Below are 23,901 nucleotides of genomic sequence, written 5' to 3'. Positions count from 1 at the left end.
AAGCGACTGTGATTTTTCCTTTTTTCCCCCAAGCCTTTAGGACTCGTGTTTTTCAGTCTTTTCTCAACTACAAGTGCTAATTTAAAAATCCCATCCAAGGAAGGGTAGTGGGATATCCAAAATCTTGACTAAGTCTATCCCAACCATATAGATGGTCCAGTAAAAAATTTTGCCTGTCTAAAACATTTCTACTTTATCAGAAGATTCAGTGAGGTAAGGCTTTAAAGGCAAAGACATCAATTATGATACTTGTGATTAAATTTCAGGAGCTGTACATGCTGACATTTTTGTTCACTTAACTGCAGTCTTTGGTGCTTTTTCTTTTTCTCCACACTGGTATGCCACTACATTGATGTGCACTGTTCTGGTCATTATAGCAATACTAGGGTTCCTGGTAGAGAGAAAAGAGCTTTTTTTCTCTATGAAGAAGCAGGTTCTAGTGATCAGGAGTAACCACTCATTATTTTAATTAAAAGGTAGTAAGAGAGGCCAAGTTAGATTCTGCCCTTGTCTACACCTTGCCTCCCTGCCTATACATCTGCAAAGGGTATAGTTTGCCATTTACAAGCACATAGTAAGTATAAAAATACGTAGCTTGCAAACGGAAGGTTCTTTGGGTATCACACAAACAAAGCAAGCTGAGACTACATCCTGACATGAGGCCAAGAAGAGCGCACTAGTACAAAGATATGAACATGATATCAGAAGACATGGACATATGTAATGCTCAGACTGGTTTAAATGCGGTTTAAACTCAGAGCAGTTGAGTTTAATCTGTAATTAAACTCCAATTAAACACCACCAAAAGTGGTATCTGGGGCCTCTGCCCTGGTTATTCTCTCCCCCACTTAGTTACACTGGCAAGGAGGAATGGTCTCAAATTGCAGTTTAGGTCAGATATCAGGAAGACCACTCATTATGAGAGTGATTAAGCATTGGAACCTGTTTTACATGCTGGTTATATAAACACTTGTCTAGTACTATATAGATAGGGATAATTTTGTCTTGAGCTGGGGCTTGGACTAGATGACCTCATGAGGTTTCTTCCAGCACTACTTTTCTATGATATAGTACAAGAATGCTGAAGCCCTGATTCTCAGCACTCCCTTTGGCTGGGGATGCTTGGTGTACACCAAGCATACCTAACCTTAATTTCCTCACCTCGAGTGTGGGTGACAGCTTGATATCCTGGGTGAAATACTAATACTGTAATGGCCCTATAAGGGGCCTATTTTAGCTGACAAAATACATAGCATCTTTGACCAAATATGCTCAGCCCTAAGCATGGAAGTGCTTTTCTTTTTCTCTTCCCTGCCTCTGCCTACACTGTGTTTGGCTAAAGCCAGGCCCAAGTTTTGGGCCCTGATAGGTATGGCCTGATACCACCCTGATACAGCCATCGAATACTAACAACTCCCTCAATTCCTAGAGCTGCCACCCTGGATTAGTGTATTCATTCTTTAATATCTGCAGTACTTTAAGCACTGCCCTGAGGGGGCTCACAGTTGAAAACAGAAATCAAGGAACAGTCTCAAAATTTGAAGTCCTGAAAGAAAGACAAAAGAGACTGGGACCAACAGAATCGCTTGCTGCTGGGTGTGCTGGAGCACGTGAGGCTCCACTCCCCTTACAGGGCATTGCCTCTATTCAATCACAGTTCACCTTGATTACAGGCTTCATGGCTTAGTATTCCCATGCCTGTTTAAGGTCCACTGATTTATCTGTTATTTACTTTACCTTTAAACTTTTAAGGGGGCTGTGACAGATCTTGCGGAGCAGCTTCCCTATTGGAGAAAGCACTTGGTTGTGCTTGTGGAGTTTCGCTTTTTAATTTGCTCAGATTCAGCTTGTTTGTGCAGCTGCACAGCATTTTAGCTTCCTTCTCAGCCAGCCTGGCTTCAGTGGACTGAAGTCTTTCCTCCTTTGAAGAAAAATAGCTGATAGAAAGGTAAGCTTTTCCTCTATACCTGCACTTAGATTGGGGCTTTGGAAATGAAACCAAATCCACACCACAGAGGACTGAGAAGCAAAGCCAGGTTAGTAGTACAGAACTTTGTGCCCATGATGTGCTACTGGGACTAGACTGCTTCCAAGACTCAAGTTAGCTCAGGCATTTCTACCCTGTACTGCACTTGTACGCAACATGCAGTGTAAGTGTACCCCACCTCTTCTCCCCAAAACAGTGACATAACTTGTGCACTTTTTTAAAGCAATTCCAAAAACTATTTTAGGTACTAGTAATGCAGATGTTTTAGTGTCAACCGTGTGCAACAGACCAGCCACTTGCAACCACAGAGGCAGTTAGCCGTTTTAGTGTGAATTCAGGCAGAAGGTAGGCCAAGGTGGCGTCTTAGGGTGTGTACAGTTTTTTGCTGCAACCAGTCTGCATTCACATGGTTTGCTTTAAGCTGCATATTCAAGCCACAGTTCACCTTGATTACAGGCTTTAGGAGTGGAGTGGCATGTACAGGTGCTTACCAGTTCCAGGAGCCAAGCAGGGAAAGCGAAGTAATTAGGGTGGGCAGAGGGATGGGGTGGGGTGGGAAATCAGGGAGGATAATGGATCAGGGGAAGGCAGGGGCTAAAAAATTGTCCAGTGGGGGCAGGGAAAGGAGGGGAGGGGAGAAAAACAGCCCTGGGGCTGGTGGCAGATGGGCTTTCGCATCCCCAGGGCCATGCTCTGAAAGTGTGCAGATATTCAATAGATTAGGTTAACTCACTACCCAATTTAAGTTAGGTCACTGGAGAAGGTGACCTAAAACTCAGATAGGGCCTGCCATTTTTTTGCTCAATTTAACCCCCTGAATGCATGTACAGATGGGCCTTTAGATCCACCCAACCCTAGTTATATTTATCTAAATATAATGCCTATACATACACTTTGGCAAGGGACAGACATTCAAAAAGCCTGACCCTGAATTGATTCACTCTTTGCAGGTTAGTTTAAGCTTATAGGCTCACCTCTGGGAAGTGTTTTGTAAATTCCCTTTGAGGATTAGAACTGAGAGATTGGAGACAGTGGTTTTCTTGCGAGAAACGTGCCCCCATCAGTAATTGGGTATTCTTGTCTGATAGATTTCCAGCGTGCATTCATTCTGGTGTGCAGTTGTTGTTTCGTGTCTCGTACTTATTTTCCATCAGGGCATTTGGTGCATTGGATGAGATATATTACATTTCTGGAGGTGCAGCTGTAAGATCTGGCTAATGGCTTTGTGTGGGGTGTAGTAATTGTGGGAGTGGTGGAGATGTGTTGGCAGGTTTTGCATTTCTTGTCATAGCATAGTGTGAATCCATTCGGTGTGTTCTAGGCCTGAAGAAGTTTGCTTGTGGTGATGAGGTTAGCGAGGTTCAGTGCTTGTTTGAAAGCTACAATGGGTGGCTCTGGGAAGATTTCTTTAAGAAATCTCTTTCTAGTATGAGTTGCAATCAAGGTTCCCTCCAAGCTATACTCATGCGCAGCCACGCACGCTTTAAAAGCATGCTGTTCATGAACTTATTAATGCTGCACACCCTCCCGGAGAGGTGCAGCATAGAAGTGGCACTAGAAGAGACCAATGGCGGAGGCACTGGGGTCAGCATGGGGCACTTACTGGAGGTAAGCTCAGGCAGTAGTTCCTCCCCAAGGCCATGCATCTCCTTCCCAGCCCAGACACCATGTGTCTCCTCACTTCCAGAGGCATGGTGAGGTGGGGGCTGGTGCAGGCTCTGCTGGCACTGGGAAACTGCTCCACTCCCCAGCCCTGATGCCACGTGCCTCCTCGCTCCTGGAGGCAATGCAGGGGCTGGGGCTGGTGTGGGCTTTACTGGCACTGGGAAACTGCTCCGCTCCCCAGCCCCAACACCATGTGTCTCCTTGCTCCCAGAAGTGAGGCTGGGGCTGGGGCCGGGAAACCTCTCTGCTCCCGGAGGCAGTGCAGGGGCTGGGCTGACACAGGCTCTGCCAGTACTGGGAAACTGCTCTGCTCCCCAGCCCCGATGCCATGCGTCTCCAACAGAAAAAGAAGTTGCAAATGGCGTTGTTTTTGTTAGAAGAACTAAATTGTGTAATCTTGAGTTTGAGGGTACTGGTTACACCTGTGTCTAAGGGCATAGGCAGACAAGGTGCTTTGGGTGCTGTGGGGCAGGCTGAAGCAGCGTGCGCTGAAAGCGGGTGGCAGGACCAAAGTGGCGCGCTCACAGATCGCTACATCTTAGAGGGAACATTGGTTGCAATTGTTTGAGGATTTTCTGTATGGGTTCAAGGGAGGGGTGATGTGTCATAACCAGCGGTGTGCGACTTGTGGGGGGTTTTCTTCTGTACTGCAGCAATTCTTCACATGTGGCAGAGGCACTGGGGCCAGCATGGGGCACTTACCGGAGGTAAGCTCAGGCAGCGGCTCCTCCCCAAAGCCATGCGTCTCTTTCCCAGCCCCGATGCCATGCGTCTTCTCGCTCCCAGAGGCATGGTGAGGTGGGGATGGTAGCTCTTTCAAATGTGTGATCTCTCTCTCTGGAGGAGTGTCCTTGTTGGGCAAAAGCCTTTTTAAGACTGGTGAGGTGACAATCCTGGGTGTTTTCCTCAGTGCAAATTTGGTGGTATCCATGGTGCACCCACACCTTGAATACGGTGCTTAGTCTTGGTCTCTACACCTCAAAAAGGATATAGAGGAACTAGAGAAGGTACAGAAAAGGATGATTAGTGGTATGGAGGGGCTACCATATGAGGAGAGAGTAAAGAAAATAGGCCTAGTCAGTTTAGAAAAGATATGTTGGGGGGGGGGGATTTACCAAATATGAAGTGGCAAAAAGGAAGTAAATAGGGATTCATTATTTACTCCTTCACAATACAAGAACTAGGGGTCACAAAATGGAAGTAGTAGGTAGTAAGCTTAAAACAAACAAAAGGAAGTTCTTTTGCACACAGCATGTCATTAAAGTGTGAAACTCATTGCCACCTGATGTGGAAGATGACAATTTAGCCAACTTCAAAAAGGGATTGCATAAATCTTGGAAGAAAGGGACATCAGTAGCTACTGAGCATGGGAATTAGCGATGCAGCCTCTGAATCAGAACTTCCTTGATGCTAGAGGCTGCAGGAGAAGAACGGCAGAAAAAACCCTGGGTCATACCCAGTTCACTCTCCCTTTCAGCATCCACCTTGTCACTGTGATGCAGGATACTGGGCAAGATGGACCTATGGTCCGACCCAGTAAATAACAGGTCTCATGTTCTCTTATGTTCTTATGGTTCTTTTGTTATTTCCTCTGCAATGGCCTGGTTTTCATTCATACTAAAAAGAATCTCTAGTTTTCAGGTGAATAACACTATGGATTCATGGTCACCACATTAAGGGAACAAAGACTTAAGAAAGCAAGTAAGCAATGAGGATAATATGAGCCTATTTTAGCTTAGACAAAGCTGCAAACACCATTTATTGCTTTACAGAATTATAGGGTTGGAAAGGGACTTCAAGGGTCATCTCACTTAAGTTCCTACAGAGATGCAGGATTCATTGTTCTTAAACTACCCAGACAGATGGCCATCCAACCCCTTCTTCAAAAACTCCAAAGGAGGAAATTCCTCAGCTTCTCTAGGCAACGTGTTCTCATCTTGCCATTCTTACAGTTCAAAAGTTTTCCCTGAGATTTAATCTAAGCCTTCTTTACTGCTACATAAACCTATTGCCATAGACAATGTGTAGGGAGAGTATGGGGGGGGGCATGTTCCCCCCCTGAGATTCCCCCTCACTGGCTGGCGTGTGGGGGTGCCAAGAGAAGCACTGCTGACACGTCCGGTTTTGCCGCCGGCACTTCCAGGGTTGGCAATCAGCCGCTGGGGGACCGCCCCCCCCCAGCCCCGGCTGGCGATCGACCGCTGGGGGGTGGGATGTTTATGTGGAGTGGCAGCTACATCTTCATAGCGTATGGTCTAAAGAGGAAATGCAACCCTACACAGTAGGACAGTCCTGGTGTCTTCTACTTAAGATACCTCTATTCCTCATGGCACAATTAGTCAAAACAGCACCTCTATGTGACATATTAAGCAGGCCTCACTGAAAAATGTACCACTTAAAGATAAACAACACTTGAACATTTTTATAGAAGTTGGGTGTTTCAATGACACATAATAAAGCAATAACTCAAAATGAAATTTGTTCTTTTCCTTTTTCTCTGGAAATAGAAAGGCTGGGGAAGAAAGAGCAAAGAGCCATCACACCCTACCAAAAACCTAAGTCAACAATTTTTCCATTTAAGAGAAATACATGTAATTCCTTTTGAAAGCCTCAAATATGAGGTTTTCCATTGCAAGTTTTGCATGAGTTTAGGAAGAAAACCAACAAACTAAATGAAAAACATAAAAACCCAGAACATCCACATACAATGTTGTCTTCATAGGAGTTTTCCTTAAAAGGCCTTCAACATAGGCCATGGTTAAATTTACATAAGCGTGGGTTAAATTTATATAAGCATGGTGTAAATAAGCAGCCAACATGCAACACAGTCTGATGCCAACATGATTTATTAGAATTTGGGGTAGATTAATTCATGGGGGGTGAGATGGGGGAGGGGTGGGAAATGAGGGTGAACAACCATCAGCACCACTCAGGAAAGCAACAAGAAATGAAAACCAAAACTTCCTCTCTGCCCCTTCCCCACACAAACCCTACAGCAATATAAGAAATGGTCCAGTGTAGGTGTCATGTTTCCATTCTTTACCCAGGTGGCTGCTTGCTCAATGTTAGCAGGCTCCCACAAGCTCCTTCAGCCCCTTAATGGACATACAGGTCCATAGTACCTACCACCTGCCCTGTTTACCTGTCCACGCCAGATCCTACTTCATAAAACTGAAGTAGCACTGTGTCATGCAACCAGACAAGTTCTGCGTGCATATATCTTTTAACCTAGACAAAGTGTTTTGTTTCTTAAAAAACAGCAAAACAATACAAGAAAGACAAACAGACCTAAGAAGCTGCATAAGAAACAATTGTTTTAGAAGTACTTTATCTAGGTACATACACCATAGTCTTGGCTACAAGTATAGATATAACAAAAAATATATTTGGAGTTGTACGGTGCAGCAGTAAATATCTCGCATCTATACATGTGGCTCTATTAGGCTGTAGGAAACTAATAAACTCCGCAGTAGCTGAGTAGTTGTACATAAGAGTAGTCATCTTGCTTTGGAGTTGTTTACCCCACCACAGTGCATGTGTAGACATCAGGGCTGGCTGGGGCACAAGGGTGCTTCAGTGCAGGGGCTGCCTGCTGGCTAGCCCCACACTAAAGCACCCTCATTTCCCAGCCAGCCCCTTCACAGCATGTTGAGCCAGCAGCGAACAGCCCCAGGCTGGCATGCTGACCCCCAGGATCCTCTGCCAGCCGGGGCTGCTCTAACCCAGCTCAACGTGTTGCGGTCTCAAGCGCATGTTCAAATGTGGCGCCTGGGAGCAATAAACTCCAACTCTAGCAAGTTGAAACAAAAAATAAGCTGACAAACATAACAGATGTTACTGTTTGAAGGTTATTAATTAACTTTGTGGTACAGTATAGTTTTTGTTTCACTTGTACATTTTAGACCAGATCCCAGGCTGCCACAAATAAACCTAGCTCCATTTTAGACAGCAGGTCTATGATTCTAACAGAGTTATACTGATTTAAGTGAGCTGAAAATCTAGAACTTAAATGCAAAAGGCAGCCAAAAGCTCATTTCTAAGTACTAAAGGAAGAACAATACACAAATGCAGTAAAGCCTCAGGTTCATCCAAACAGTTTCAGGAGGCCTTTGTACATGCCACAAAATTGGTTTTTAAAGTGGGTTACATGCCCTTTTGCACTGTTTTAATGGCACTGCTGTTTACATGTTTGGCAGTGTATTGCACATTAAATGACTTTGGATGTAGCAAAATAAAACATGTCCGAGGTGTTTTAGGTTGCTACCTTGGTAGCCACAGAGGAAACCACTGGGCCCTGTGCAGCTCAGGGGCTGTGCAAACAGCCCAGCAGCAGCCTGTGTAGGCAGGCTCCACTGAAGAAAAAAAGCGACATTCTGTTTAAATTTTTTTTTTCTCTCCCTGGAGCCTTCCTGTGCTTGAGCTGCGTGTGGGCCCAGTGTTTCCCCCCTGTGGCTGCTGTGCCCCCTGGGACCACTCGGTCCAGGTGCCTGTGGGCAGGTGGCACCTGGGGGGCGCTGCTGCAGGGGGAAGCACTGTCCCCCCTGCTGCAGCTCAAGGACCACTTGGCCCACTGGCAGCTCACCCTCCCACCACTGCTCCTGGAGAGACAGGTAAGGATCAGGCCCCAACCCCTGTGTACACACCACAGGGGTTTACTTGAATTTAAATTGAAGCAGGGTTTTTAAAAACTCACTGCTTCAATTTAGATTGAAGTAAACCCCTGTGGCATGTACAAATGACCAGGGGTTTGTTCAAAGGAGAAAGGGAAGAATAGATAGCCATGCTCTTGAGCACAGGGAATTACAGAGCTCTTCAGTTCTCATTACAGAATTATGCCTCCATCATCTTCTTCCCACACCTTGAGAACCCAGCTCTCACCTCCTGGCAAGCATAGACGATGCATGGGGGGGCACATGCCCCCCGCCCAAGATTGGCCATTGCCAAAGCTGCCGCCAGCTTCTGCAGGCAGGCAGTTGCTGCCCTCACCTGCCAGTGGAGTCTGCAGGTGGCCCTCGCTCGCCACCGCCCCCCACCACCTCACTGCTGACACCAACGACGGCAGCTGCAGGCAGTCCCCGCTCGCTGCCATGGTGCCCCCCCACCCCAGTCTCGGGACGCACCAGTCATTCATGCTGGCAACTGACTGAGAAATGACAGCTTGTCAGAAAATACAAGATGGAAAGCCATAGGAAGTCCTTGTACCTGGCTGGAGTGTTCTTGTGGCTGCTAGCCAGAAGGCAGAGCAGCAGAACTTCTGGAGGAAAAGGGCATCTCCCCTGGAAAGAATGGAGGAAAGTGGAACTCGAGGCTAAGCAAGAAAACTCACTTATTTTCATAAGCACAACTGCTATACCAGCAAAGGTCCCAAGGGCCTGAGACTTCTCAAAGGCTGAACCTCAGGCCAGAGGCTTAAGATTTGACAGGTCAAGTCTGACCCTGGGGAGAGCACAAAGATGGAGTGGAATACAGAAGGAGAATTGTTAGGTTGTTTGGGTCAGAAGGGACTTGAGCAGATTATCAAGTCCAACCCCCTGCCATGGGCAGGAATTTATGCTGGGGTCATATGACCCCAGCTAGGTGATTATCTAGCCTCCTTTTAAGACCCCCCAAGGTAAGAGTGAGCACCACTTGCCTTGGAATGGAAGGGGGAAGAAGAGATTAAATGATGTGGTCCAGTGGGCAAGGTACTAAAAAGAGTCAGAGAACTTATTTCTGTCCTTGGCTCTGAACTGCCACTTTGACCTTGCACAAGTCACTGCACCACTCTGTTCCTCTGTCCTCTTTTTGGAAGTTGGGTAAACAAGATACTGGCTTCCTTTGTAAGCTGTGCTGAATATGTGCTGGCTATTCTTTGTGAAAGGTGCTCTAACACCATGTTCATAGGCACATTTGGAGAAGGTAAGGGAAGAAGGAAAAATCAAGTCACTGTATCATTTCCTAAGTCTCAAAGCCTGGCTCTGGTCACCACAAAGTTGGGTAAACCATCCAAAATAAGCAAACAAATGAGAACCAAAGACTGGCAAGAGAAGGGGAAAGGTGTCTTTACTAGGTATACAAAAGGTCTTGATTTTGCAGCAAGTACACTCAGCAGTGTCCTACTTCTGATCCCATTATTGAGATATGCACAGAGGAAAAAGTCTCTGCACACCCTGGAGTACAGAGGAACCAAAGGTTGGACAGTCCCTTGAATGGGACATGCCAGGAAGATACCCCCATTCATTCCCATATAAATAGATGTCTGCCAAACTCGAGGCAGCTGTCAGCCAATTTTGCATGCAGATCACAGGGCCAACAGCCTTTTTTGCGGGCAGACTGTAGTCCCTCCCACCTCTAACTGGCCAAGGGGCCCCAGTAGCCCCACCCTTCACCACTGATTGGCTGCAATGACTGCCTATCATAGAGCTTGCTCTTCAGTGGGCTGCATGATCAGGCATAGCAGCCATGAGGACCACTGACTACCCAGAAGGAGCCAGTACTATTTTCAGCAAGAATTTTCAGCAAGAATTTTCTGCAAGAATCACGGAACTGTGATTTTGGTAGGTCCTCATGTATAAAGACCTCGATTAAGGGCCTTGTTTCACATTAATTTTAGGTGGCTCCTAGAGCAGTTAATGTATGGACAATCTAGGGACGAACACCTGGATTTAAGTTTTAAGAACACTTCAGGCAGCTTACACCACTCCAAGGCAGGTTTCTCTCTGATCTGTGTTATCCAGGTCATATTCCAATAACGTGTGGTCACTCCTCATAGATAAGCTACCCAAGTTGCAGTACTCCAGGATCCCAGGATGCATTGTCCCCTCCCCTCCCCTCTTGTTCTATGTGGACAAACTTTCTACCCCATGAACTCTACTACCCAGGAGGTAGATCTCACACCAAGCTAACTCCCCATCTCACCCCCAGGGGTGCAACCTCCCCCCCCAGGGGTGCATCCTATGCAAACAGCCTGCAAAATGCATGCCGGCTAACTAGATCACAGGGCAAGAGGGGTCCAGGAGTGGGGCCTACAGGGTGGGGAGGGAGTGGGGACCACAAGCTACAGGGCTGAGGCAGGTCCTCATAAGCTGGGGCTTCCTTCCCAGGGCAGGAGCAGTTGCTCCCCCAAAAGTACCTTCCCTTACCACTCTCTTATCCCACTCTGGGAAAGCATAACCAACACCCCCCACATCCAAACCCCAATTTATTAAAACATGAGGCCTTCTTTAACTTCCTTCTTTCCTTTTTAAATTCTTTTTTTTTCTTTACTTCTTTTTATTTTATCCTTCAGTAGGCGACTTCATTTCACCAGCCTTCTTTCACCTCATTTCCTTTCCATCTACCATTTCATTACCCACCTCCATCTCATTAACTCTCCACCTCCCAGCTTCATGTCTGAGGGGAGGGGGAGACCCTCCCCTTGCCCACCCAACCCATCTCTCCCCCTCCCCAGGGATAGAAGACTCAGCCAGAGGCAACTCACAGCTCCAGCTCCTAGTGAGGCCCCTGCTCACCAGCCTTCTAGTGGCAAGTCACAGCTGTGCAGGTAGGGGGCAGTCAGAGAAGGTTTTTAGTTTTATGGTGTTACTGCTCCAAACTCAAGCTAGCACTAACACTATCAGCATTTGAGCAGCTCACAGTGCAGTATGTAACAAGGCCCTAAGAGAGTTATCCTGCTGAGATAACTAACAAAGGTAAACCCAGGATGGTGTCAGGTCACCAGATAGCCGATAAGCATTTAAATATAGGCAGTCCTGAACAGTCAAGAGGCATGAAAGTGTGTTCCCCAAAAGCCATGGGATTTATAAACTGAAAAAGCATGAATTTGCACTTTGACTTCCTGATTTGAGCCTTCATGGTCCATTTAAGTCAAGTTCTCAAACTTCTCTACAGCTTTGTGGTCTCAAAATCTTTAAAACAAAACCAATTCTGATCTGTAGGAGCTGGGGCTGCAATGGATAGTAAAAAAAATGTCTTCCCACTTAAAATATCCACAAGCAATATAGACAGTGATTTATAAGTCAAGCAAGTAATATACTAATGAAGACTTGTATGAGCTGGGAGCATACTGATAAAACACTGGAAAAGAGAGACCCCATACAGCATGTGCATCTCACTAGAATCTCATTATTCAAGAGTGTTAAACTTGAGTCATGAAACTAATTGAAATGGAGGTAGAGGAAGAACGTAGCTGAAGCCACATCTTCCATTATATTAGCTGGAAATTTAAGGCCCTGAGCCTAACTCCTCTGGGTGCATGCAGATGCTCAGCTGAGGGACATCAGGCTCACTGTCAACACATTTTAAATAGGGCTTGTTTCTTTGCAGGATATGGCACAGAGAAAAATGTGGAAGGAGATGACCGTCACCTCAGATGGACATCACTTAAACCCAACCTATGTCTACAAGGTGGTTCTCTTAGGGAGCATGGCAGTGGGAAAGTCAAGCTTAGCCTTCCGATACGTGAAGAATAGCTTCAGGGAAACAATGCCAACTGTTGGATGTAAGTAAACAGTCACAACATGAAGGATCTACCTTGCAGGAGGCTAAAAGCAGGAGACTCTTTACTGAAGTTTAGGGCACTACAGTAGTGCCTTCATTGTAGTTCAAGGGCCTCAGAGCTTTTTAGTAGTTATGGGTTCTGTTTCTACTGTAATATGTTGCTTTGGCAGCAACATCACATCCAGGTAGAAAAGAAATTTGCTTTGCCCTTTCAAATATAAATTCACAATAAGATGCAGAAAATTCTGGTTGAAGCAGATGCAACTGGACACACTAGACTGTGAGACTTGCATATTTTAAAATAAGGTAGGCTTTACCTGATATTGCCTTTTATGGCTATTCAGAGAGTTACACAAGAAACATTTTTGGTATTTAAGCAAGAGGCTCTCCCTATTGCTCTCAATTCCCACAGAAGTCCAGTAGCAGGGAGACTTCAGCTGTCTGTGAGACATTTCTCTGCAGGGTTATATTCGAGATAATGGGAAGCAACAGAACAAGAAAGCATAAACCTGGAACAGAGCACAGGTCTTAATTGTGGAGTGAGAGTGACATCTAGTGATTGTTTTCAGGTGTGCTGTTCAACACGGTGCAGGTTGCTGACAATCTCAATACTGCCATTGGCAGTTTCTGTGGAACGTACCGTGAGAACGAAGGGTGTCTATACACATGCTCTGAGGTGTAGGGGCAAGAGGGAGGCAGGCGAGTGTTTCGGTTAGAGCAACTCTAGTACAGCCGCTTTAATTAAATGCCACAGTGTCACATGTATTCAGCCTCCCACGTTTCAAAATGAGTTTTAGTTAATTCAGTGCATTTTAGTTAAAAGCACCCCTGCCACCATTTTGAAATGCAGAACACGGAATACACGTGACACTGCAGCATCCTGGAGTGTTTTAATTAGAACGCTCCAACAGACTTGATTAATCGAGGCGGCTCCGAAGCGTTCCAGTTAGAATGCGTCAGAGCACATCATGGCCCAAGAAAAGGTGCCATTTTTATAGGCCGTACTCCTATAAGGACACCTGAATTTATTCCCACCCTTCTCCCATTCTCCTACAAATGCTTTTACAGTTGGGTTAGAAGCACCACCACAGCTATTGCAGAAACTGATTGCAAGCATCTTAGACGCTTTACTTCAAGGCATCTCGCATAACAGCCCTGTGACTGCAGAGCATACACCAAGGAGCATGATGCTACTTACGTGGAGAAAATAGTACTCTGAAAAAAAAGAATCCTTCTCAGAAGTGCCAATTCTAGGGAGCTACTGTACTATAGCTGATAATATTTCAATTCAGTGGGATAGGGAAGAAAAAGCTGACTTTTGGATTGACTTGCACATAATACAAGACTCAACACAGAAATTTGAGTTTTCAACCGAAACCAAGAAGTGGGGGAAAAAATGCTAGGCTTGATCTAAAACTGAATCATTCAATTTTCTAGATTATTTAAGCCTTTTAAAGAGCTTTTAATTTAGATGGTTTTTTGAGGTTGGGGGAAGGGGAGATAGGGGAAGATATTTTAAAACAAAGTTAAAAACATCGTAGCAAGTTCCAAACTGAAATTTCTTTTGACTTTTTAATTAGACCCCTCTGGAAAATGGGCAAGTTGAGGTACAAATATTAAAGGGCTAAATTACAGCTTTGACTGCATGTTTGTATAATGGATTAAAGAAAGCCCAAGATCCTCTCCCCATCACATACACCTCAGGTCCAGCATACACCATATGCTCCCAGTCACTTCTGAAAAGCACTACAGGAAAAACAGGGAGTATGGGCTTCCTCTGTCATGATACCTACTCGGTCCACACACCTCAGCCTGTTTGGGGATTGTGGAAGGGAAGAAAATGCAACATGCTGCTAGCTAGCACGTGCCAGCAGCAAGTTTCTCTCCCTGTTTTCTGAACAAGTGAAAGGTTGCATCTCAGAAATATGAGGCACAGACTCTCCTCCCCAGGGTCATACAACTAATGCTTGCTCAGAATTATGCTTAAGCCTAGATTTTGATTCTAACTTTTAAGCTAACAGCCCTCACCTCTCACAAGGGTTAAGCATATGCAAGTGGATTTGAATTCTGATGTCTCATCCCACCCTTTCACCACATTTCTTCAGTGAGAGCTCCAAAGATAAAATTACCAGTGAGGTAACACACAACACATTTACATCTGTCACAGTGATTTTGTACACCAGGATCTGGAGAAGAATGATTAGTTTTTCTCAGAGTAGTAAAATGTAGGCTACTACTACAGTAGTCTACTCCTGTGTGCCAAGGGAGCAACTAATAGTTTAAGAAAAGTGTTAAACTGGTATAGTCAGCTAAAACTGGCTAGAGTTCCAGATATGTAATACATACACCAGGGAATAGGCACTATGTTTTTTCATGCAGTAACTTCACACTGAAATAGTGTTTCATTTTTACATTTGTGTGTACATGTGCCTGGTGGGCTGACAATTCTGCTGAAGTTTGCTGACTTAATACACTGGTGTTACTGGGTGGTAACTGAATTTCACTTGCATATTTTTTATTATTTCCCACATTAAAAAGACACAGTCTCCTTCTAAAAGTAATGTCTAAAGGGTTTATTGTTCATCCTGAGCCATCTCTTCAGGCAGCTCATAGTGGACAAAGATTAATATTCAATACATGTGCACGGAGTCTTCCAAGTGAAAGGTACCACTGCCTTGTCATTTCTTTCAGGTTCTTTCTTCAAACAGATGATACGTTTAGAGACTGCCAATATTATGTTTGAGATCTGGGATACTGCAGGTCAAGAGAAGTACCATAGTGTTTGTCATCTTTATTACAGGGGTGCTAGAGCTGCTCTTCTGGTATATGATATTTCTAGAAAGGTAAGACTAAAGTCTTGTTCATCCATCATCAGCCTCCAACATTCCATGGTATTCTGCTTAATTCATAATAATGCAACATTACTAGTATGTCATAGTCATTATAGCAAGCAATGAACCAAGGCTCCTTTCTTATAGTGTGCTAAGTGATAACCGTGTATACAGGTACATCATTGATGTTTTCATTAGTTTAGTTAGTAAATAGGGATTATATTGTAAATATAACTAATTTCAACATATATTATGGAAGACAAGTCACTACCTCACTTGATAGTTTAGTGCCAACAGGAATGAGAAGAGAGGTGGGTGGTGTAATGAGAAAGACTGTGTATAATGTTCCCTATTCTAAATGGCTGGCCTCCCCTGTTCTACAAATAGAGGTCTATTCTCAAGGCCAGACAAATGGGTGAGAAGAGCAGCAAGACTGAGTGAGGCCCTTCTCCTTTGAACTGCAGAGGATTCTTCAAACATTAAAAAGCAATACTGCTCAAGTCAGCATGGCTTAGTTTTATGGCTTCCCTACCTTGGCGACATAGAAAGGGCTTACATTTGCAACACAACAATATGGCTAAGGACCTGGCAGCTCTTGGGTTATGTTGTTTCTGTTGACTCTTTAGCCTAGAGTCTTAAGCAATCTAGTCCTAAAATGGCCAAAACAATGGGACTGTTTCTTCTTTTCCAGTCTGATAAACTGGTTTTTCAATATGCACTGATTTCCTTAATGCCATTCTGGTACCTCTAGATGTGATGAATGTTTAGATATGATAAATGTAGCTGTTGACAGCTTACACAATGTATTAATCTTTTATAACAAGATGGCACAAGGTTAATCTTTGAAAGAAAACAATGCAACAAAAAGACCAGGTTCTAAAAATCAAGCTCCTCCCTCCTTTAGTGTCTGAAAGCCCTCCAGATGTCAGGTGGTAGAACTCAAGTTCCTTGTACTTTTTCTGTAGGGTCTGTCCAGGAAAAGGACATGTGCTATTTTCACATTTAGGAAATGTTTGAAGCTACCCCAGGGGCAAAGAAGAAGCATGCGTTGTCCACTAACTCCTACTCAGTCCAGGCCAAAGCCTGGAAGTTAGGCAGCAAAGCTGGTTTAGCATGACCTTGAGTGCCCTCAAAGGAGCACACCCAAGACAGAAACCTGAGAGTAGCTTGGAGCATGCATGCAGCATCAGGCTAAACCAGCTACACAGCCTAACTCCAGGCTTTGACATGTGGTGAGCAGGAGAGATCGGGTGGGATGTGCTTCTCAGGGGAAGTCCTAAGCTTGCTATAGATTCGATTTAAACAGGCTGTTTCTGAGCCTTCTGTTTCCCAGAGCAGGGGTTCTCAATCCTTTGGCCACAGCCCGGTGTCAGTCCACAGCACAGTCAGCTACTGGACCAGAAGTGGCTGCAGACCGGAAAACTGCGGCTCCCCAGAGCTGGGCAGAGAGGCTGTGGCTCCTTCTGCAGGGCCCATGGCAGTGCAGGGTTTGGCTCACCCACCCCCTGGTTTGGCTTACCCCCCCTGGCTGGGTGGGTGGGATATCCTTACCTTTCTGCCAGCTGGAAACTCCAGCCATGGTCAGCTGTGACTGCTGGGCCATGGTTTGCTGGGCTGCAGCATAAAAACTTTGAGAACCCCTCTCCCAGAGCAAGGCTGACACATTAGGTTTTTCAGTAAAAAAAAATTCTGATTTGTGCATGGCTACTTAGGGATTTTCTACAAAGGGGGAACTGAACTGTGTGATGGTTATTTTGAGCTATTTCCCAGTGTAGACAACCCTAAATATATGTTAATGGCACTGCACAAACAAATAGTTAATGTATTGTAGACTTTAATTACAGATCTCTGCCATTCTGTATGTACCATACTTAAGTGTGAAGAACATTAACCCCTGAAAAATCTTCATATTGAGATAAAAAATAAAGCCAGAATCAAGGCTGTCTCTGTGACATAAATGTGCATGCAGGAGGAACTGAATTATGACAGTCAGTTATGATCACATCAGTTCCATTCCTTTCCAACAAAATTCTGGACTTCAGGCATGATGATATCACAATTAGATGCATCACAATTGTCCGCCAGGTCTGTTTTGTTAGACTACTTCACACAGATATATTACATGACCTGATAGGTTAGATGACCTGTTGTTCCTTCTCAATCTCACCAAATACATCTAAGCAAAATATTGGTGCCTAAAGTCCACATTGAAGTGTCTACATACATAAGTATTACTCATACATTGGACATTCCCTTTCAATCTAGCTGATTATCTGTGGCAGGGAAAAACAACACACACTGTTCACAGCCTGTCTCTTCCTGTGTGGTAATTTGGCTTTTCATGCACAGCACACTTACTCGAGCTCCCTCAAATCCCCGTGCGTGCGTGCGTGCGTGCTTTGGGGGTTTTGTTACTCTTTTGATCCTAGGCTTTACTTTGGGAAAAGTATCTCATTTGAGCCTGGACAGAGTTATATTGATAGCAGGTATTCATTTGAAGTCCCCAGCCACTGTCAACTTGACTCTTTTGGAGCTATGAACCTTAGATGCTGTATTAATGCAATTAAAGAACTGGGCAAAAACTAACAAAAAAATCCCCTAAACTATCCCTTTACACCTCCTTTAATTTAAATCTGCATTAACAGAGATAGCAATAGAAAGCAATTAAACAGGGAAACTCAGCCACATAAAATTAATAAAAGTAGTATCCCCACTTGGACACAGCTTAATTTTCATTGGCAATACATAAAAACAGTCACAAAAGCACACTATTGTGACATTACCTCCATGAGGGTCAGAGGGGAGTGTCCTAAACTGCTGTAAAATTATCACCTAGAGACAACGTACAGTGACAAAACAAATCAAACATATAGGGGTGTGTGAAACGGGCTGTATTCGATTCAGATTCACCCCAAATCAGGGACAGTGATTCAATTAGTTGATTTGGATCACTGTCCCCGATTCGATTCAGCCAAATCCAATCTGAAGGTTCAGTGCCGATTCAGAGAATCAGTGATTTGGACATAGACACAGCTTTAAGTGTTTTTTCTACACATCTTGAGGCACCAGCGCAACTTGTGAATGCTGTGATGCTGGGGTGCATGGAGTGTCCCACAGGAGTGCAGGTGGGCCCCTCCACATGCTCGGTGGTGAACCTGGAAGTGGACCAGAAGTACTTCTGGTCCAATTCCGGGTCTGCTAGGGAGCACGCCGGAGGCCCCCCCTGCGCCTTCCTAGCTTGGCGATCGGCCACAGGGGGACCCCAGGTGCCCCCCGAGACCCAGGAGGCACCAGTCACTGAGCCAGGGAGGTGTGGGGGAGCCCCCCAGTGCACTCCCCAGTGGACCTGGAAGTGGAGTGGAAGTGCTACTGGTCCACTTCTGGGTCTGCTGCCGAGCACGCTGTGCTTCTGTGGGATGCTCCATGCACCCCAGCATCGCAGCACTCATGAGCCCCTGCTACCTAGAGGCATATAGAAAAAACATTTAAAGCTGTCTTCCACGTCCAAATTGCCGAATCTTTCTGAATCTCTCCAAATCAATTCAGAAGGTTCCGATCGATTTGGAGAGATTAAAGGGTCCTCCAATTCAATGTGGATTCAGAGATTTGGCCACCGAATCAGGCCAAATTTCTCCTGAATCTAATCAGGGACCAAAGCTTCACACAGCCCTATCAAGCAAGCATTTAAAAAGCCTGCTCCATTGTGAAAGAAACAACCCATCTCAGTCCACTATTTGTAATAGGGGCCTGCAATTCAAGTAAGTTATGCAGTGATTGTCATGTCTTATGGACACAGGAATGCCAACCATAGTTTTGGCAGCAGGAAGACAGAGGAGTGGCATACTTCAAGTTATTTGTATACTGAATGACCACTTTCTGACCATTGCTAATTACGAAAGGCATCATACATCATTCCTTTCTACATGTTACATTAAGCTAACATGACTAAAATTCATGGAATGAATCTAGAACACAGGTCTCAGACACCCCAGCGTTCCAGAACAGAGGAAGAGCAATTTACATCCATTTCTATATTACTTTTGGTTGCAGTTAGCATAACTACATTGCTACAGCACTGTTGGCAAGCTAATTAGCCCAGCATCAACATCACAGAGATGCTGCTTTACTTTTCTCACTCAAGGAGGCAGCTGTAAGGTATCTCCTGAGCCAGAAACAGCGTAGCCACATTCATCAAGCACTGTACTTGGGCAAATTACCTCTCCTTCAAGGAGACAATCCCACACAGCAGAGAGCAGGCTAATGAGCTCTGTTAAGAAGCAGAATTAGTCTACTCATAAGCTCCACATGCATATAGTTAGGAGAAACTGATTTAGGAGGCAGCTTGTAGCGACCTTCCAAGTTGTAAGCAGTACAGCCTCATATTCCCAGTAGGTATAGCAGTACCCTGTCTAGTGTTGACCCAGAACCATTTTTTCCAATTTGCCACAAAAATCCTGTTTCAGAGGCTCCTTGACAGCACAGCCTTAAAATTCAGGATGGCTGGTCACTTTATTGCTTGCCAGCCTCTTTTGGGTTACAAGAGCTCCTCTCTTCTTGTTCCAGGAAACTTTCAACAGAGCAAAGCTGTGGTTGAGGGAATTAGAGAAGGACTTTCTTCATGATGAAATAATGATCATTTTAGTTGGCAATAAGACAGATCTTGTGACTGAACGAGAAGTCACGTCAGAGGTAAATGGTATAAATTGCATTCAGAGAGAGAACTAAACATTTGCTATTTTTAGAGGTGCAATCTGATGCCGTTCCATCAGCACAGAGGGCGTCTTTCACATTTAATAAATTACAGATAAATGTGTAAGTTAAACTGGTACTCTGATGAGTGAACAAAGAAAAGTCTTATGTACTTGTGTTGTTAGTACCTCATTAATCTTATCTTGCATGGTTTCAGTTCATAACTTCCCAAAATGTTAGACTTCTGTGAATGTGGTAGATTTGTTTTTCAGCCAGGGCATTTTTTTTTAAAGTCTGCACATAAGTTTCTATTGTGTCTTTTTGCAGATTTTTATGTATATTGCAATGGTAGCTTGTGTTGTCCTAATATACATACAACCAGGAAGTTGCTAGAACTGGTGCACTACTTTGTAGAGATTCAGTGTTAGATAGTGTGCACCTTGGGAAAGCGCCCACAGCTGACAGGCCTCAGCAGGAGATGAGCTGGCAGATGGCCTGGGTGGTGCTGTTGTGATGCCTCTCCTTTGGGGGTTAGATACAAGGCTATGACTGATTAGAAAAGTGGGAAAGGAATTAAGGAAGGAAGGAAAAATGTTTTAAAAAGCAACAGAGAGAAGTCGCTTTATCACCAAGTTTCCTGGTTCATGCATCTAAAATTATAGCATATAAACAGTTCATTACCTTCTTTGTTATTTTAAGTACTCTTGCCTTTAACTGAGGAGTATTATGGATTCTCCTTTTCATCCCTTGCTTTGACAAGGCACAGCTCTGCACAAACCGAGCCATCTACAAGGAATTTTGCCCCGATGCTTATTAGTCAATGTTGTGTTTTTAACCCAGGCAACATGAGCAAACATGTTGTGTTTCTTGTGTGCCTCCAGGTGCATCATAAAAGAACACAGGCATGGCATAACCAATGACAGCAGTCCATCTTCTCAACTCATGCTCCGTTTTGCCTTAATATTTAGCCTTCTAGAATGAAACAGTGGCAGTCACTGGGACATTACCAGATTCCCAACGCTAGGGGAATAAAATCAGTGTAAAATAAATCTACAAAGCTCCTTCTTAGCATGACAAAACAGCTTTAAAAACAAAACAAACAAACAAACAAGCCCCCCTCCCCCCCAAAAAAACCCAAAAAACCAACAGCACCCCATTTCAAGTTTTGTTTTGCCTCCAGGAACGCAGAGTGCAGTTCCAGGGCACGTGATGAGCTCTGTACCTTCATCGTGGCCTAACTTGCAGGCTTGAGGACACACAAAAGTAGGCTGGACTTATTTCTCAGTAGAACTCCTGAGTTCCCCCTAATGTCACCCTGTACAGACATTATCTTAGTAGCCCAACTGAAACTGGCAAGGTACTATTACAGTTTAGAACATGCCTGGTCTTTTCCATAGTAACTTTGCTTCTGTACACACCAACTAGGAGGGGAAAGAGTTTGCAAGAAGCAAAGGCCTACTGCATGCAGAAACATCCGCAAAATCCAACCATCAAGTGACTGACGTTTTTATGGCTATAGGTAAGTTCAGAATAAGAAGCTGTTGTAATTAATAGCAAAGATGCTGTGGCCCATGTATGTGGTTCTTTGTCTTCCAGGTCCTTCAGAGAGCTGTCAGTCTAACCCCTTGTGTCCAGGAATAGTTGAGTTTGAATCATTTGACAGAAACTCACCACCTGGAAAGCTCAGCAATATCTTGCTCCTAGGGACAGGCATGAGGTGACCAAGTGCACTCCTGCCAACAAAACACTGTCATCAACAGTATGCAAGACAGACCCAACCAGCAACCTCCTTGCTTAGAACAGAGACAAGCTGCATCACCACACATGGCAGCAGAGAAAAGTAAACTTCCAATGCTTCACTTCTAATCAGAGGATGACACTTAAAATAATTAGCTTACAACAATGCTCCTCAGAGTGGAATAAGTGACAAAAAGGACAAAGTGAAAAAGCAAAAGGGAACAAACAAACAAGAAATGAGGAATAGGGAGAGGCACCTGTGCCCACTTCAAAAGCACCACCACAACACAACCCTCAACGCCAAGCTCCACCACTCCCAAAGCAAACACCCCTTAACTGAGAAAAGCAGAGAGGTTACTGTGCAACTGCAATTATATGAAGTATTACTTTTATTATCCATAACATGGAATCCTAGGGATATCTAGCAGTATAATTTAAAACAGGGTATGATACTCAGAAGTTTGGGAGACTCTTCAGGTTTGAACTTCCAAGGTCACCGGGTAGTCTCCCAGCAGGGACTTCAGTCATAAAGCAAGAGGCTCCTACACCCATGAGTTATAACCACTGGCCCCAACAGCTCCAGGGGCTGATCGTTTCTTCCTGCTCATCAGGTTCCACTTTAAGCCTATTTCTATCTTCACCACTGTCAGACACTATTTCCTATTTGCATCCAAGTATAATGCAAGAGTACAAACAAGCCATCTATTTAATTTACTCCCAGAAATTAACTTTTGTAGGATGTAAATTAATGCCTTGAGTAGTTTGAGAAACACAGGGCCAGATACCCAGCTGAAGTATTATATACTGTGTCCCTTCTCTTCCTCCCTGCCCTCAAACAGCTCTCAGTAGTTGCATAGCTCCACTGACAAACCACTTCTACTGCAGGACAGGTAATGGCAGCTGAACAGTCTCCTCAGGACCATTTTGCCTGGCTGAGGATGGCATGTCCTAGCTACACCACAGTCCCTCCCTGGTAAGGGAAAGACATCCGGAGAATTACTTACTGTTTTCACAAGCAGCCAGAAAGTTGTTGTAACAATCAGAACTGGGTCCAGGGATTTGGATATAGCATCATTGCAGCTTATCCTAGAAAGATTAACTTTTTTTTTTTAATATACTTTTTCATAGCTCAGAAATTATTGCAACAGGAGCAACAGAAGGAGACTATGCCAGTCCAGTCTCAGTCCTGGAAGAAGTCACATGTGGATCTGAGAGCGCCAAACAGTAACCAGATTAAGAAGTGCTGCAAGAGCTAAATGAAATGGCAGTCTGGCCTAGATTTACCATTAAAAGGGGTTTAGGGGAAAGGGGGAAGGTGAGTGTGCAAAGACAGGAAGAAGGGAGGCATTATGTATTGGGCTTAGTGCCAATTTTGATATGACAACGAAGTCTTTATGATGCAACTGGAAGATTATATGGTTATTTTTTTATTTTCACAGTATTAGTATTAGAATAACAAATTTTCATATAGAAACAATGGCAAGATATACATGAGCTCAAAAAGCACTGCCAATGACCATATTTTCTGTAAGAAATGTACGCGTTGTATAAGAATACAATATCTAGCATTGCCATAAAAAAAGACAACACTCAAGACAATGTTCTGCCCTCCGCCCCCAGCCTTGTAAGTTCCACAACACACACACAACTTTGGAAGAAGCTATTAAATCACATATGCAAGTAAGGCACAGAATATGAAGTATGATCAAACTAAGATTTCTCTGCGAACCCTATAGCAGATGCTTTCTTGAACATATCATGATTGGGGGGTGGGGGGAAGGGGAGAGGAGGAGTTCAGCAGGGGATTTCAGAGCCCCCAACTGCTGGAATCAAATTAAAACTAAAATTCTTAAGTAATCATTTAACAGGAATTTTTTTAGCTCTGATGACTATAGAGGAAAGCACAAGAATAAGAAGAGCAACTTCACAGATCAGTATCAAGACTCAAAGAAAATGGAACAATCGAAATATTAAGCTCTTTGGGGGATCCTGGCTCAGGATTTGAGTGTTAGAGGTTGGCATTACTGCTGTAGCATATATTTATCGGGGGGGGGGGGGGGGTGAGAGAGAGAGAGAGAGAAGTGGGGGAGAAGGTTGGGGGTGGAAGGGGAAGCAAGGGATAAGATGCATTGTAACATGAAGTGGCACAATTACCCTGATGTACCCAGGAGAATCAGGCCTTTGAACAGAAACAAGATCTATCCTAGATGCTTCTCAGTATGGTAAAGCTGGTTAGAGGTAGTGTTTTTCCCCTATCTACATGTCCTCCCACAATAGTTCTATATTGGCAAAAAGCCATCTTCTACTGGATTAGATAATTTCATTTGAGGAAGTGCTATACCAGTCAGGGCACTCTTTCCAGTGTAGGCATTTACACAAAGAGCTCCCAGTATAGCCACTCTAGCAAATCATGTGTAGATTAGGAAGCATAGTCAAGCTACCTTGTGCATATCAAGTAAACAATTTACAGATTTGCTTTCAACTCATTAAGTTTGGTAACTAATCACAGATAGC

General features: G+C 44.3%; 1 protein-coding gene across 2 annotated transcripts; it reads left to right on the top strand.

The window, feature by feature from the left end:
- The first annotated feature begins 1,727 nt into the window (after positions 1–1,727).
- Positions 1,728–23,417, top strand: RAB17 (RAB17, member RAS oncogene family). 2 transcript variants are annotated; one of them, XM_019492219.2, is made up of 6 exons: positions 1,728–1,948; positions 11,957–12,131; positions 14,822–14,973; positions 19,525–19,650; positions 21,076–21,169; positions 22,516–23,417. In XM_019492219.2, the coding sequence occupies exons 2-6, from the start codon at positions 11,960–11,962 to the stop codon at positions 22,641–22,643; spliced, it is 672 nt and encodes a 223-aa protein (XP_019347764.1). In that variant the 5' UTR covers positions 1,728–1,948; positions 11,957–11,959; the 3' UTR covers positions 22,644–23,417. The 2 variants fall into 2 exon arrangements, with proteins under 2 accessions (XP_019347764.1, XP_059583164.1); XM_059727181.1 differs by lacking the exon at positions 19,525–19,650.
- Positions 23,418–23,901: the final 484 nt, after the last annotated feature.

The sequence above is a fragment of the Alligator mississippiensis genome, chromosome 4 (genome assembly GCF_030867095.1).
Source record: "Alligator mississippiensis isolate rAllMis1 chromosome 4, rAllMis1, whole genome shotgun sequence".
NCBI classification, from domain to species: Eukaryota; Metazoa; Chordata; order Crocodylia; family Alligatoridae; genus Alligator; species Alligator mississippiensis.
The sequence above is the reverse complement of the archived record's forward strand: the minus strand, read 5'-3'. Positions and strand labels throughout refer to the sequence as shown.

Coding starts and splice junctions, on each gene's coding strand:
- RAB17 (XM_019492219.2), top strand. CDS start 11,960: ATGGCACAGAGAAAAATGTGGAAGGAGATGACCGTCACCTCAGATGGA. Junction 12,132..14,821: donor AACAATGCCAACTGTTGGAT/GTAAGTAAACAG, acceptor CATTTCTTTCAG/GTTCTTTCTTCAAACAGATG. Junction 19,651..21,075: donor AACGAGAAGTCACGTCAGAG/GTAAATGGTATA, acceptor CACACCAACTAG/GAGGGGAAAGAGTTTGCAAG.